The 13,347-nt window shown below is 53.2% G+C and overlaps 1 protein-coding gene across 1 annotated transcript in view; it reads left to right on the top strand.

Moving 5' to 3' along the window:
• Nucleotides 1-621: 621 nt before the first annotated feature.
• SLC4A5 (solute carrier family 4 member 5) overlaps nt 622-13,347 on the top strand; it is a 165,511-nt gene continuing 152,785 nt past the window's right edge. The window contains 2 exon segments of the mRNA XM_040342174.1: nt 622-822; nt 1,666-1,857. Coding sequence (XP_040198108.1) covers nt 771-822; nt 1,666-1,857 — 244 coding nt within the window. The 5' untranslated portion in view covers nt 622-770.

The following is a 13,347-nucleotide window of genomic DNA, read 5'->3' as shown; positions in this document are numbered from 1 at the left end:
ATGGAGAACTAGGGAGCTCCCTCAAGGGGCCCCGACAACTTAGTGCTCCATCTCCAGTTCTACCACCGACAACTCCTCCCCACCTGAGCTGACCCTGGATTTTTCAAGGAGGCCTGCCCCCTGCCAATCCTAGTTGGGGATTGGTCAAGACACCTCAGACAGCTCCACCTCCCCACCTCTCTCTAGAATCCTCTAGAAGGAAAGGGGAGGTGACAGTGGAGTGATACTATCTGTGAGTCACAGCTGCTACTCTGAGCCACTCCCAGCCCACACAGATCTGCCTAAATGTACCTGCACTTACACAAATCGTCACTTCTAGCACCTGCCTAAGTAGAGGGTTAGTTCTGCATAAAACATTTAAGTGTCATTTCATGAGATAATTTATGGGGGTGTGTTTAGGGGCAGAATTAGGGGTGGGGACAAGGTAGGGGTTTGGTGGGGCAACTTGTGGCGAGTAACCCTTAAAGCCTGGCTAGCTCAGGACTTGAAATTTTGAGCCCTGGAAAAGAATATCGCCAAAGTTTGAATTTAGAAAAGATTAGAACCAGCTATTCTTCACAATGAATTTGGATCGATTCAATATTTTCTAATTTGATTTGAATACTTCTAATCCATTGGACAAAATTGAATCCGGTTGAAAACAAATAAACAAATGAATCCAAAATTTGAATAAAATTCTGCATGTGTATAATTTCCATACACGAGTCTTTCACATCTTTCAAAAAAATTGAACACAAACTTTCTGTGGATTGACTTTCAGCTCGGAGGATATGATGGATGATGATGTCATTCCCTACAAGAAGAGATGCGAGGATGAGGAGGGTATGTGGGAAGGGTGGGGGAGGAGGGTTGCTATTATGGTGGGGGTTCCATATGAGGATGAGGAGGGTATGGGGGGGGGGTTCTATTATAGTGGGGGTTTCATATGAGGAGGAGGGTATGTGGGGGGTTCTATTATGGTTGGAGGTTCCATATGAGGAGGGTATGTAGGAAGGGTGGTGGGGGGGTTCTATTATGGTGGGGGGTACCATAGGAGGACGAGGAGGGTATGTAGGAAGAGTGGTGGGGGGTACCATAGGAGGATGAGGTGGGTATGTAGGAAGGGTGGGGGGGGTGGTCTCTATTATGGTGGGGGGTACCATATGAGGATGCGGGGGTATGTAGGAAGGGTGGTGGGGGTTCTATTATGGTGGGGGTACCATAGGAGGAGGGGGGTATGTAGGAAGGGTGGGGGGGGGGTCTCTATTATGGTGGGGTGTACCATAGGAGGATGAGGAGTGTATGTAGGAAGGGTGGTGGGGGGTACCATAGAAGGATGAGCAGGGTATGTAGGAAGGGTGGGGGGTGGTCTCTAGTATGGTGGGGGTACCATATGAGGATGAGGGGGGTATGTAGGAAGGGTGGTGGGGGTTCTATTATGGTGGGGGGTATCATAAGAGGATGAGGAGGGTATGTAGGAAGGGTGGTTTGGAGGTACCATAGGAGGATGAGGAGGGTATGTAGGAAGGGTGGTGGGGGGTTCTATTATAGTGGGGGTACCATAGGAGGATGAGGGGGTATGTAGGAATGGTGGGGGGGTCTCTATTATGGTCGGGGGGTTCCAGGGTGGTGAGGGGTTTCTATTACCAATGAGGATTATGTACTCAGAATGTCTTCTGTCTGCAGATTATCATTCCATCTACATCGGGGTTCCGGCGCCGCGGAGCTACAGAAGGAAGAGGCGCCGAAGGCGGTCTTTATCCAGCCGGGACAGAAGCAGTGAGAATGAGAAGCATTATGAAAAGGACGAACATTCTGAAACCGACGAAGGAGGACGGCTCAGCTACGACAACGACAACTACAACATCAGCAGAACCAGTAAGAGGTCCAGTTTTCCCCAAATTAGAGGATTGTGTGCAGAGCTGAGCGGGTCAGGAGGATGGAGTGCGGGATTCCGAGGAACAAAGAATCTGAGATTTATGTGGAGTTTATATTATTGTATAGTTGGGGGGAGGTTCCTTAGTAGTCGGGGGAGGTTCCTTAGTAGTTGGGGGAGGTTCCTTAGTAGTTGGGGGAGGTTCCTTAGTAGTTGGGGGGAGGTTCCTTATGTAACGGCTACCCACTGGTGTGAGGGTCTCAGCCGTTGGAGACGTCCTTTTCCCTGGCAAGCTGCGATATGCAGGTACCGCCGGTATATCCCATCGAACGCCCTTCCAAGAAACGAGACGTGCTATGTTTGCAGAGTCAAGCAGGACTGACCTTTAATGCCACATTTTTCTTCCTTATATCTGGTTACAAACTGTACAGAAACAAATGACACCCCCCCCCCCACCCAGGGGGGACTTCAATACACACACTTTGAAAGAATGACCTTCCCTTGAGCCAATCAGCTGCTAGACGTTTCGACTCCTCAACTTAACTTGATCAGACAATAGAATTCAATTAACCTTTAAAACAATTATCACTCACACATAATCCCCCTCAGCATACACCTCACAGGGGGGCTGTTACCTCCACAAAAGAGTTCATTAGCTATGCGATGGGTACATTAGCATTCAGCAGTGAAAGAGACTTGTCCAATTAACCCTTTGAGCTCAGAATACAATGCGGTACATCCAATTGTGACAAGCCATGCAGTTCCTTGTAGTCCCCCTGCATGAAGATTATAACTGTCCCGGCAGCATGCATATGTTCGTTACACTACTCCCCTTTTGTGGAACACTCCGGCAGACCCGGATTGATCCTTTTCGGATCAACTTGGGGATGTCCGGTCTGCTGTTAGGGTAAAAGTTCCGTTTGCCTGGACAGTCCGTCGGCCTTCCCATTGGCTTACCAGGTCGGTAGCTGATGGTGACGGTGAAGAATAGAATTCAATTCTGGAACAGTCACTTGCTTTGCTCTCTCAATGGCTCCCAAAACCTGTTGCTGATGCTCTTGGGACAGATACGGCACCACCTGGATGCAAATCCCATTTAATCTTTTGACAATTTCCGCCTGTTTGTGCATTTCAATGTTCAAGCCACGGGACATCTCATAATACATGACATAGTGTCGTTGCATCTCTGATTTCTCACTGGCCAACTTGTCACATTCCCATTTTAGACTGTGATATTGTGCCGGATCTACAGTACATGTCGGGGAAGGTAGTCTTACCCGGTTCTCAGCAGCAAGCGGGTTGATTCCAGCAACGCGGGTGGTCACGGGACAAGCAGCAGCAGGTGTAGGTAAATAAGCCGAAGTCAGAGGGCCAATGTCGTTGCCCAGCACCACCTCGGCAGGTAGGTTGTCCATGATACCAACTGTGGTCTTTCCTGACCCGGCTCCCCAGTCTAAGTGCACCCGGGCGGTGGGTACGCGAAATACAGCACCCCCTGCGACCCGGACGGCAACTGTGCGAGTGGACACGCTCTCTGGCTTTACCAGATGTTTTTGAATCAGAGTGATAGTAGTCCCGGAATCTCTTAGGCCTTGTGCTACTTGTCCATTCACTCGTACCTCCTGACGGTGATGCTGACGGTTATCCGGAGAGGCCGCTTGTATTGGGTCTGCCTCATACCAAATTCCCAGACATTCCTCAGGGCCCCCCTCGGTCTCCAGGCAGTGGGCCGCAGAGGGACGTGATGGAGTGACCTCTGTGTTGGGTGTTGTGCGTCTCCAGTTGTTATTTGTAGCTCTCAAAGGGCAATAACGAGCAATATGTCCCGTGTCGCTGCAGTGATGGCACGTCACCCTAGGCGAATCCCGGGGGTAGTTGCTAGGCCCCTGAGGACGTGGTGGGACTGGAGCCCGAAACTCTGGGCGTGGGGTGACGGTTGGAGTACGCGGTTCTACCTTCTGAGCCAGCCGCATAGTACCCTGGCTTACTTTCCTTGTCTCCGCGTACTCATCTGCTAGCCGAGCCGCCTCGTTTAAGTTAGCGGGACGGCGATCTCGTACCCAGTCTTGTATGTCTGCGGCCAGGTCTTGGAAGAAATGTTCCATTAGGAACAGCTGCAATACTTCCTCCCCGGTGTTGGCCTTGCACCCTTGGACCCAAAGGGATGCCACCCTTTGTAACTGGTTGGCCCATTCCATGTGGGAGTCCACAGCCATCTTCTTGGACTCCCGGAAGCGCCGGCGGTAGGCTTCTGGAGTTACGGCGTATCGGGTTAGCAGCGCCTTTTTAACTTGCTGGTATTGTAAAATATCCTCTGGAGCGAGAGCCCGAAAGGCTTCATTGGCTTTGCCCGACAATTTCCTCGACAAAATAGTGACCCATTGGTCTGGTGGTACCTGGTGTAGTGAGCACTGCCTCTCAAAGTCCGCCAAATATCCATCGATTTCCTCCTCACTTTCTACAAAAGCTTTAAATGCAGTGAACGGTATTTTCTTTCCTGTAGCAGCAGGTGGGGGGGTAGGAACTGCAGGTGTAATGGGCTGTCTCGCTCTTACCAGTTCCAGTTCTTGTCCCCTCTTCGTTTGTATCTCCTCCCTTGCTTCCCGGAACAGCTGGTTGATTAGTTCCACGGACGTTTCTGGATACAAGGATAATCTCCGCTGTACAATCCCAGTAATTACATCTTCTTCGCTGACCGGTGCAAGGGGCTCAGTTCCTTCCATGGATTCATCCATTTCGTCCAGCTCCAGCAGGTCAGCTATCAGCTCCCTCGGCGGTCTGTTGCTGGCGCTCCTACCACGACTCTCTAATAAATCTTTCAGTGTGGATCTTTTCAGCCTGGCGTACTGCGACTCCATTCAGAACTTGTTCTTTGGATAAAAGGACCATCCCACTGCTGCCAACCAATGTAACGGCTACCCACTGGTGAGAGGGTCTCAGCCGTTGGAGACGTCCTTTTCCCTGGCAAGCTGCGATATGCAGGTACCGCCGGTATATCCCATCGAACGCCCTTCCAAGAAACGAGACGGGCTACGTTTGAAGGGTCAAGCAGGACTGACTTTATTTGGCATATTTCACCTGCTTATATCTGCTTACAACTGTTACAAGAACAATGACAGTTTCCGCCCCCCCCCCCTTCACCCAGTAGGGGGCTTCAACACAGACCCCCTGAAACAATGACATCTCCTTGAATTAATCACTTGACCAGTCTCTAGATGCTTCGGCACCGCAAACCACTTAACATTTTCTGGCCAGGCACATTCCTTTCTCAATAGAATTCAATTAACCTTTAAAACAATTATCACTCACACATAATCCCCATCAGCATACACCTCACAGGGGGGCTGTTACCTACACAAGAGAGAGTTCATTAGCTATGCGAAGGGAACATTAGCATTCAGCAATGAAAAGAGACTTGTCCAATTAACCCTTTGAGCTCAGAATACAATGTGGTACATCCAATTGTGACAAGCCATGCAGTTCCTTGTAGTCCTTCCTGCATGAAGATTATAACTGTCCCGGCAGCATGCTTATGTCCGTTACAGTCCTGTTTACCATTATCATGGAAAGTGAAATTAAAAGAAAACCCCCAATTTTGGGTTATCCCCAGAAAATTAATAGAGGAAATCTTCCAATGGGGACACTAGTTCTGGTGACCTGGGTGTCCCCAAGGAATTCTCTTAACTAGCAGGGATTTCATCCCACTTCCTGTTTGGCCTCAATAGGACACAGATGACGGAAAAAAATCTGACAGAGGCTATAACCCTCCCTTGCTCTATCCAAAAGGAAATAAAGTTTTGCCTATAGTTCTACTTTAAGGGCACGTTCAAGCATGCATATGTCCGTTACAGTTCTCCTCCAAGATCTTACAATGCGTGGCCCCGCCCATTGGCCCCTCAATGCGGCAAAGTCGGCCTGGACCTTTATCAGAGGAACCCCCAAATCCTCATGTTTCCCCCTCCCCCGTGTGACTGTAGGGATGGAGTTCTTAGGGTCATAGTCACCATTTTTCTTCGCATGTTACAGATTGGGAGGAGGTCTGAATAGAGAGATGACGGGGTCAGTGCAGTTTTCTATGAACGTCGTGCAATCGCTGGAGTGTGGAGCTTCAAGTGCAAATCGCTTGTAGAAAAAATCACTTAGAGAAAGAAGCACTAAAGGAAAGAACCCCAGCAACGTGCTCCCCCAGCAACATGCTCCCCCAGCAACGTGCTCCCCCAGCAACGTGCTCCCCCAGCAACGCTCCCCCAGCAACGTGCTCCCCCAGCAACGCTCCCCCAGCAACGTGCTCCCCCAGCAACGCCTGTGTGGTAGATGGGCCAGGATGCGCCTTCTAATTAAATCATTAATTGTCCGGCTTCTTCCTGCAGAGCAGAGCGCACAGGACCACCCCTGGACCAGTAGGCCCCAGAAACTCCTGGGCCTACTCTCAGTAGCGGAGCCTCGGGCCAGCGGGCCCCGAGGCTGGAAAAAAACTGCTAGCACATCCCTAAGGGCCAGGAGGGCCATCAGGTCAGGATCGGAAGACCCCGCCAGAACAATGTCTGTCCCTTTAGTACCCTCTCCCAGAATGCACAGCGGCGGGGACCACGCCCCATGAGCTGCTTCTGGGATGCACCCAACCCGCTGTGTTTCCAACCTTGACCCGTGGTGACAGCGACATCCACAGTCAAGTGATAAATATGCAACGCAGCTGAACTGGAACAGAAACCAATAATTTGACGTAATCATTCCGAGCCGAACTACAACTCAGATGCCTTAAATTTACAAATAGCGCCACCCAACAGGAGCAGGGCGCTACACCTGTGACCTGTGTGATCGTCTTCTCCTCATAGAGCTGTAGAGAGGCCTACAGACCCCCCCGATAGTCTATTGAGGTGTCACCTGTCTCTTCTGTCATCTCCTTCCGTGTCGTAGTAATAGCCGGAGAAGACCAAGGCCCAGATTCTCATAGGACTTACGACGGCGCAGCGCCATGTACGCCGTCGTAAGTCCTAATCTGGGCCGTCGTATCTATGCGCCTGATTCTTAGAATCAGTTATGCATAGATATACATTAGATCCGACAGGCGTAAGTCTCTTACGCCGTCGGATCGTAAGTGCAATTTTTTTTTGCCCGCTAGGTGTCGCCTCCGTCATTTTCCCCGTCGAGTATGCAAATTAGCTAGATACGCGAATTCCCGAACGTACGCGCGGCTCGACGAAGTAAAGTTACGACGTTTACGTTAGGCTTTTCCCGGCGTAAAGTTGCCCCTGGGTCTATGAGGCGCAGCCAATGTTAAGTATGGCCGTCGTTCCCGCGTTGAAAATTAAAAAAGTTACGTCGTTTGCGTAAGTCGTCCGTGAATGGGCTGGACGCCATTTACGTTCACGTCGAACCCAATGACATCCTTGCGACGTCATTTGGAGCAATGCACACTGGGATATTTTAGGGACGGCACATGCGCAGTTCGTCTCGCGCGGGGATGCGCTTCATTTAAATGAAGCACGCCCCCTACCCGCCAAATTTGAATTCCGCCGGGGGATTTACGCTACGTCGCCGCAACTTTACAGGCAAGTGCTTTGTGAATAAAGCACTTGCCTGAAAAACTTGCGGTGGCGTAACGTAAATGAGATACGTTACGCCCGCACAATATTGCGCCCATCTACGTGAATATGGGCCCAAATGTCTCCTATGGGGCAGATCCTGGAGATCCAGTCTTGTTATTAGTGATTTATCTCGGAGGGGGGGGGCAGATCTGTGGGATGATCACATGACCAATTGCCATGTTGTAGTGTATTAGAACAGGTGGAGGGATAGATGTAGACGGTGGATACTGAAACACGAGGGGTCCCCCGGATTCTTCTCCTCACATATGGAAATACGTCATTCCTGTAGTATTAGTCAGAGTATGGGGGAGTATGGGAGAGTATGGGTGTATATGGATGAGTATGGGGGAGTATGGGGGTATATGGATGAGTATGGGGGAGTATGGATGAGTATGGGGGTATATGGATGAGTATGGGGGAGTATGGAGGTATATGGGGGAGTATGGGAGTGTATGGGGGTGTATTTGGGTGTATGGGGAAGTATTTGGGTGTATGGGGGTGTATTGGGGGATATGGAGGTGTATTGGGGGAGTATGGGGGAGTATTTGGGTGTATGAGGGTGTATTGGGGTGTATGGGGGATTATTGGGGGTGTATGGGGGATTATTGGGGGTGTATGGGGAGTATTTGGGTGTATGGGGCAGTATGGGGTGTATTGGGGAGCATGGGGGATTATTGGGGGTGTATGGAGGAGTATGGGGGAGTATTGGGGTGTATGGGGGATTATTGGGGGTGTATGGGGAGTATTTGGGTGTATGGGGCAGTATGGGGTGTATTGGGGTGCATGGTGGATTATTGGGGGTGTATGGAGGAGTATGGGGGAGTATTAGGGTGTATGGAGGATTATTGGGGGTGTATGGGGGAGTATATGAGTGTATGAGGGTGTATGGGGGATTATTGGGGGTGTATGGGGAGAATGGATTTGTATGGGGGAGTATTGGGGGTGTATGGGGAGTATGGGGGTGTATGGGGGAGTATATGAGTGTATGAGGGTGTATGGGGGATTATTGGGGGTGTATGGGGAGAATGGAGGTGTATGGGGGAGTATTGGGGTGTCGGTCCTGTGTGGACGGCGTGTCCCCAATACATGAATATGGTGATGATGAAGGTGTAGGGACTCTGAGGTGTATGGGGGAGTATTGGGGGTGTATGGGGGTGTATGGGGGATTATTGTGGGAGTATTTGGTTGTATGGGGGTGTATTGGGGTGTATGAGGGATTATTGGGGGAGTATTGGGGTGTCGGTCCTGTGTGGACAGCGTGTCCCCAATATATGAATGGTGATGATGAAGGTGTAGGGACTCGGAGGTGTATGGGGGAGTATTGGGGGTGTATGGAGAGTATGGGGGTGTATGGGGGAGTATATGAGTGTATGGGGGAGTTTTTGGTTGTATGGGGGTGTATTGGGGTGTATGGGGGGATTATTGGGGGAGTATTGGGGTGTCGGTCCTGTGTGGACGGCGTGTCCCCAATACATGAATATGGTGATGATGAAGGTGTAGGGATTCGGAGGTGTATGGGGAGTATTGGGGTGTATGGGGGTGTATTGGGGTGTATGGGGGATTATTGGGGGTGTATGGAGGTGTATGGAGGTGTATGGGGGAGTATTGGGGTGTCGGTCCTGTGTGGACGGCGTGTCCCCAATACATGAATATGGTGATGATGAAGGTGTAGGGACTCGGAGGTGTATGGGGAGTATTGGGGTGTATGGGGGTGTATTGGGGTGTATGGGGGATTATTGGGGGTGTATGGGGAGAATGGAGGTGTATGGGGGAGTATTGGGGTGTCGGTCCTGTGTGGACGGCGTGTCCCCAATATATGAATGGTGATGATGAAGGTGTAGGGACTCGGAGGTGTATGGGGAGTATTGGGGTGTATGGGGGTGTATTGGGGTGTATGGGGGAGTATTGGGGGTGTATTGGGGTGTATGGGGGAATATTGGGGGAGTATTGGGGTGTCGGTGCTGTGTGGACGGCGTGTCCCCAATATATGAATGGTGATGATGAAGGTGTAGGGACTCGGAGGTGTATGGGGAGTATTGGGGTGTATGGGGGTGTATTGGGGTGTATGGGGGAGTATTGGGGGTGTATTGGGGTGTATGGGGGAATATTGGGGGAGTATTGGGGTGTCGGTGCTGTGTGGACGGCGTGTCCCCAATATATGAATGGTGATGATGAAGGTGTAGGGACTCGGAGGTGTATGGGGAGTATTGGGGTGTATGGGGGTGTATTGGGGTGTATGGGGGAGTATTGGGGTGTATTGGGGTGTATGGGGGAATATTGGGGGAGTATTGGGGTGTCGGTGCTGTGTGGACGGCGTGTCCCCAATATATGAATGGTGATGATGAAGGTGTAGGGACTCGGAGGTGTATGGGGAGTATTGGGGTGTATGGGGGTGTATTGGGGTGTATGGGGGAGTATTGGGGGTGTATTGGGGTGTATGGGGGAATATTGGGGGAGTATTGGGGTGTCGGTGCTGTGTGGACGGCGTGTCCCCAATATATGAATGGTGATGATGAAGGTGTAGGGACTCGGAGGTGTATGGGGGAGTATTGGGGGTGTATGGGGAGTATGGGGGTGTATGGGGGAGTATATGAGTGTATGGGGGTGTATTGGGGTGTATGGGGGATTATTGGGGGTGTATGGTGATGATGAAGGTGTAGGGACTCGGAGGTGGGCCGGGGCCCGGATTTGCTGACCTCACTCTCTAAGCCCCCCTCCGTTTTAAAGCACTTGAAATTCTCTAATCTGTTCATTAAGCTGAGCAGCCGGAGAAGAGAAACTTCATTCATCGGAGAAGAGGACGGGGGGCGACATGAAATCTCCACCACCAGGTAGGACCTCAGAGCTGACACTTCACCAGTACAGGGGTCTGGGATGGGGGGGGGGGGGGCAGGTAGGACCTCAGAGCTGACACTTCACCAGTACAGGGGTCTGGGATGGGGGATGGGGGGGGGGGCAGGTAGGACCTCAGAGCTGACACTTCACCAGTACAGGGGTCTGGGATGGGGGGGGGCAGGTAGGACCTCAGAGCTGACACTTCACCAGTACAGGGGTCTGGGATGGGGGATGGGGGGGGGCAGGTAGGACCTCAGAGCTGACACTTCACCAGTACAGGGGTCTGGGATGAGGGATGGGGGGGGGGGCAGGTAGGACCTCAGAGCTGACACTTCACCTGTACAGGGGTCTGGGATGGGGGGGGGCAGGTAGGACCTCAGAGCTGACACTTCACCAGTACAGGGGTCTGGGATGGGGGGGGGGGGGGGGGTAGGACCTCAGAGCTGACACTTCACCAGTACAGGGGTGTGGGGTGGGGGGGGGGGGGCGGGTAGGACCTCAGAGCTGACACTTCACCAGTATAGGGGTATGGGATGGGGGATGGGGGGGCAGGTAGGACCTCAGAGCTGACACTTCACCAGTACAGGGGTCTGGGATGGGGATGGGGGGGGGGGCAGGTAGGACCTCAGTGCTGACACCTCACCAGTACAGGGGCCTGGGATGGGGGGGGGGGCAGGTAGGACCTCAGAGCTGACACTTCACCAGTACAGGGGTCTGGGATGGGGGGGGGGGCAGGTAGGACCTCAGAGCTGACACTTCACCAGTACAGGGGTCTGGGATGGGGATGGGGGGGGGGCAGGTAGGACCTCAGAGCTGACACTTCACCAGTACAGGGGTCTGGGATGGGGGGGGGGCAGGTAGGACCTCAGAGCTGACACTTCACCAGTACAGGGGTCTGGGATGGGGGGGGCAGGTAGGACCTCAGAGCTGACACTTCACCAGTACAGGGGTCTGGGATGGGGGGGGGGGCAGGTAGGACCTCAGAGCTGACACTTCCCCAGTACAGGGGTCTGGGATGGGGGGGGCAGGTAGGACCTCAGAGCTGACACTTCACCAGTACAGGGGTCTGGGATGGGGGGGGGGGGGCGGGTAGGACCTCAGAGCTGACACTTCACCAGTACAGGGGTCTGGGATGGGGGGGGGGGGCAGGTAGGACCTCAGAGCTGACACTTCACCAGTACAGGGGTCTGGGATGGGGGGGGGGCAGGTAGGACCTCAGAGCTGACACTTCACCAGTACAGGGGGCTGGGAGGGGGGGGGCAGGTAGGACCTCAGAGCTGACACTTCACCAGTACAGGGGTCTGGGATGGGGGGGGGGGGTAGGACCTCAGAGCTGACACTTCACCAGTACAGGGGTCTGGGATGGGGGGGGGGGGGGGCGGGTAGGACCTCAGAGCTGACACTTCACCAGTACAGGGGTCTGGGATGGGGGATGGGGGGGCAGGTAGGACCTCAGAGCTGACACTTCACCAGTACAGGGGCCTGGGAGGGGGGGGGGGGCAGGTAGGACCTCAGAGCTGACACTTCACCAGTACAGGGGTCTGGGATGGGGGGGGGGGGGGCGGGTAGGACCTCAGAGCTGACACTTCACCAGTACAGGGGTCTGGGATGGGGGGGGGGCAGGTAGGACCTCAGAGCTGACACTTCACCAGTACAGGGGTCTGGGATGGGGGGGGGGCAGGTAGGACCTCAGAGCTGACACTTAACCAGTACAGGGGTCTGGGATGGGGGTTGGGTTGGGGGGGGGGCAGGTAGGACCTCAGAGCTGACACTTCACCAGTACAGGGGTCTGGGATGGGGGTTGGGTTGGGGGGGGGCAGGTAGGACCTCAGAGCTGACACTTCACCAGTACAGGGGTCTGGGATGGGGTTATGGGGGGGGGCAGGTAGGACCTCAGAGCTGACACCTCACCAGTACAGGGGCCTGGGAGGGGGGGGGGGCAGGTAGGACCTCAGAGCTGACACTTCACCAGTACAGGGGTCTGGGATGGGGGATGGGGGGCGCAGGTAGGACCTCAGAGCTGACACCTCACCAGTACAGGGGTCTGGGATGGGGGGGGGGCAGGTAGGACCTCAGAGCTGACACTTCACCAGTACAGGGGTCTGGGATGGGGGAGGGGGGGGCAGGTAGGACCTCAGAGCTGACACTTCACCAGTACAGGGGTCTGGGATGGGGGATGGGGGGCGCAGGTAGGACCTCAGAGCTGACACTTCACCAGTACAGGGGTCTGGGATGGGGGGGGGCAGGTAGGACCTCAGAGCTGACACTTCACCAGTACAGGGGTCTGGGATGGGGGGGGGGGGGGGCAGGTAGGACCTCAGAGCTGACACCTCACCAGTACAGGGGTCTGGGATGGGGGGGGGCAGGTAGGACCTCAGAGCTGACACTTCACCAGTACAGGGGTCTGGGATGGGGGGGGGCAGGTAGGACCTCAGAGCTGACACTTCACCAGTACAGGGGTCTGGGATGGGGGGGGCAGGTAGGACCTCAGAGCTGACACCAGGGATGATACGGCCTCCACCAAAGATGGGGGGTAAATTCTCTCACCAGATGAAGTGGACAGAGAATCTCGCTTGTGATGGCAGAACATGGAACTCCGGAACTCTCACCGATGGAGATGAAGCCAGAACTCGAATGGCGTCATCCACCAAAAGCCGGACACTCATCCAAAGGGATATGGGAAGATGAAGACGCCCCCATGTGGTGTAGATGAGAACCGATCGGTTTATTTTACCCCCCTCCATCCAGAAATGGAAATATAGAAATATGATCAGAAAGTGATGAGGGGAGCTGAGAAGATTTTCTGGCTTTTGGTGAATAACGTCATTCGATCTTCATCGCCTTCGGTGAGAGTTCCGGAGTTCCATCTTCTGCCATCACAAGCGAGATTCTCTGTCCACTTCATATGGTGAGAGAATTTACCCCCCATCTTTGGTGGAGGTCATTGCTACTTTTTATCTCGCACTTTATTTGCTCAATCATTTTTCAAAAGCCTTTTTTTGGGAAAAAACAAACGGTTTCATGAATAACAAAATAACAAAACAGTAAAGTGAGCCCAATTTTTTTGTA

Source organism: Rana temporaria, chromosome 3 (genome assembly GCF_905171775.1).
Source record: "Rana temporaria chromosome 3, aRanTem1.1, whole genome shotgun sequence".
In the NCBI taxonomy this organism is placed as follows: Eukaryota; Metazoa; Chordata; class Amphibia; order Anura; family Ranidae; genus Rana; species Rana temporaria.
Note: the sequence above shows the minus strand (reverse complement) of the source record. Positions and strands in the feature narration are given on the sequence as shown.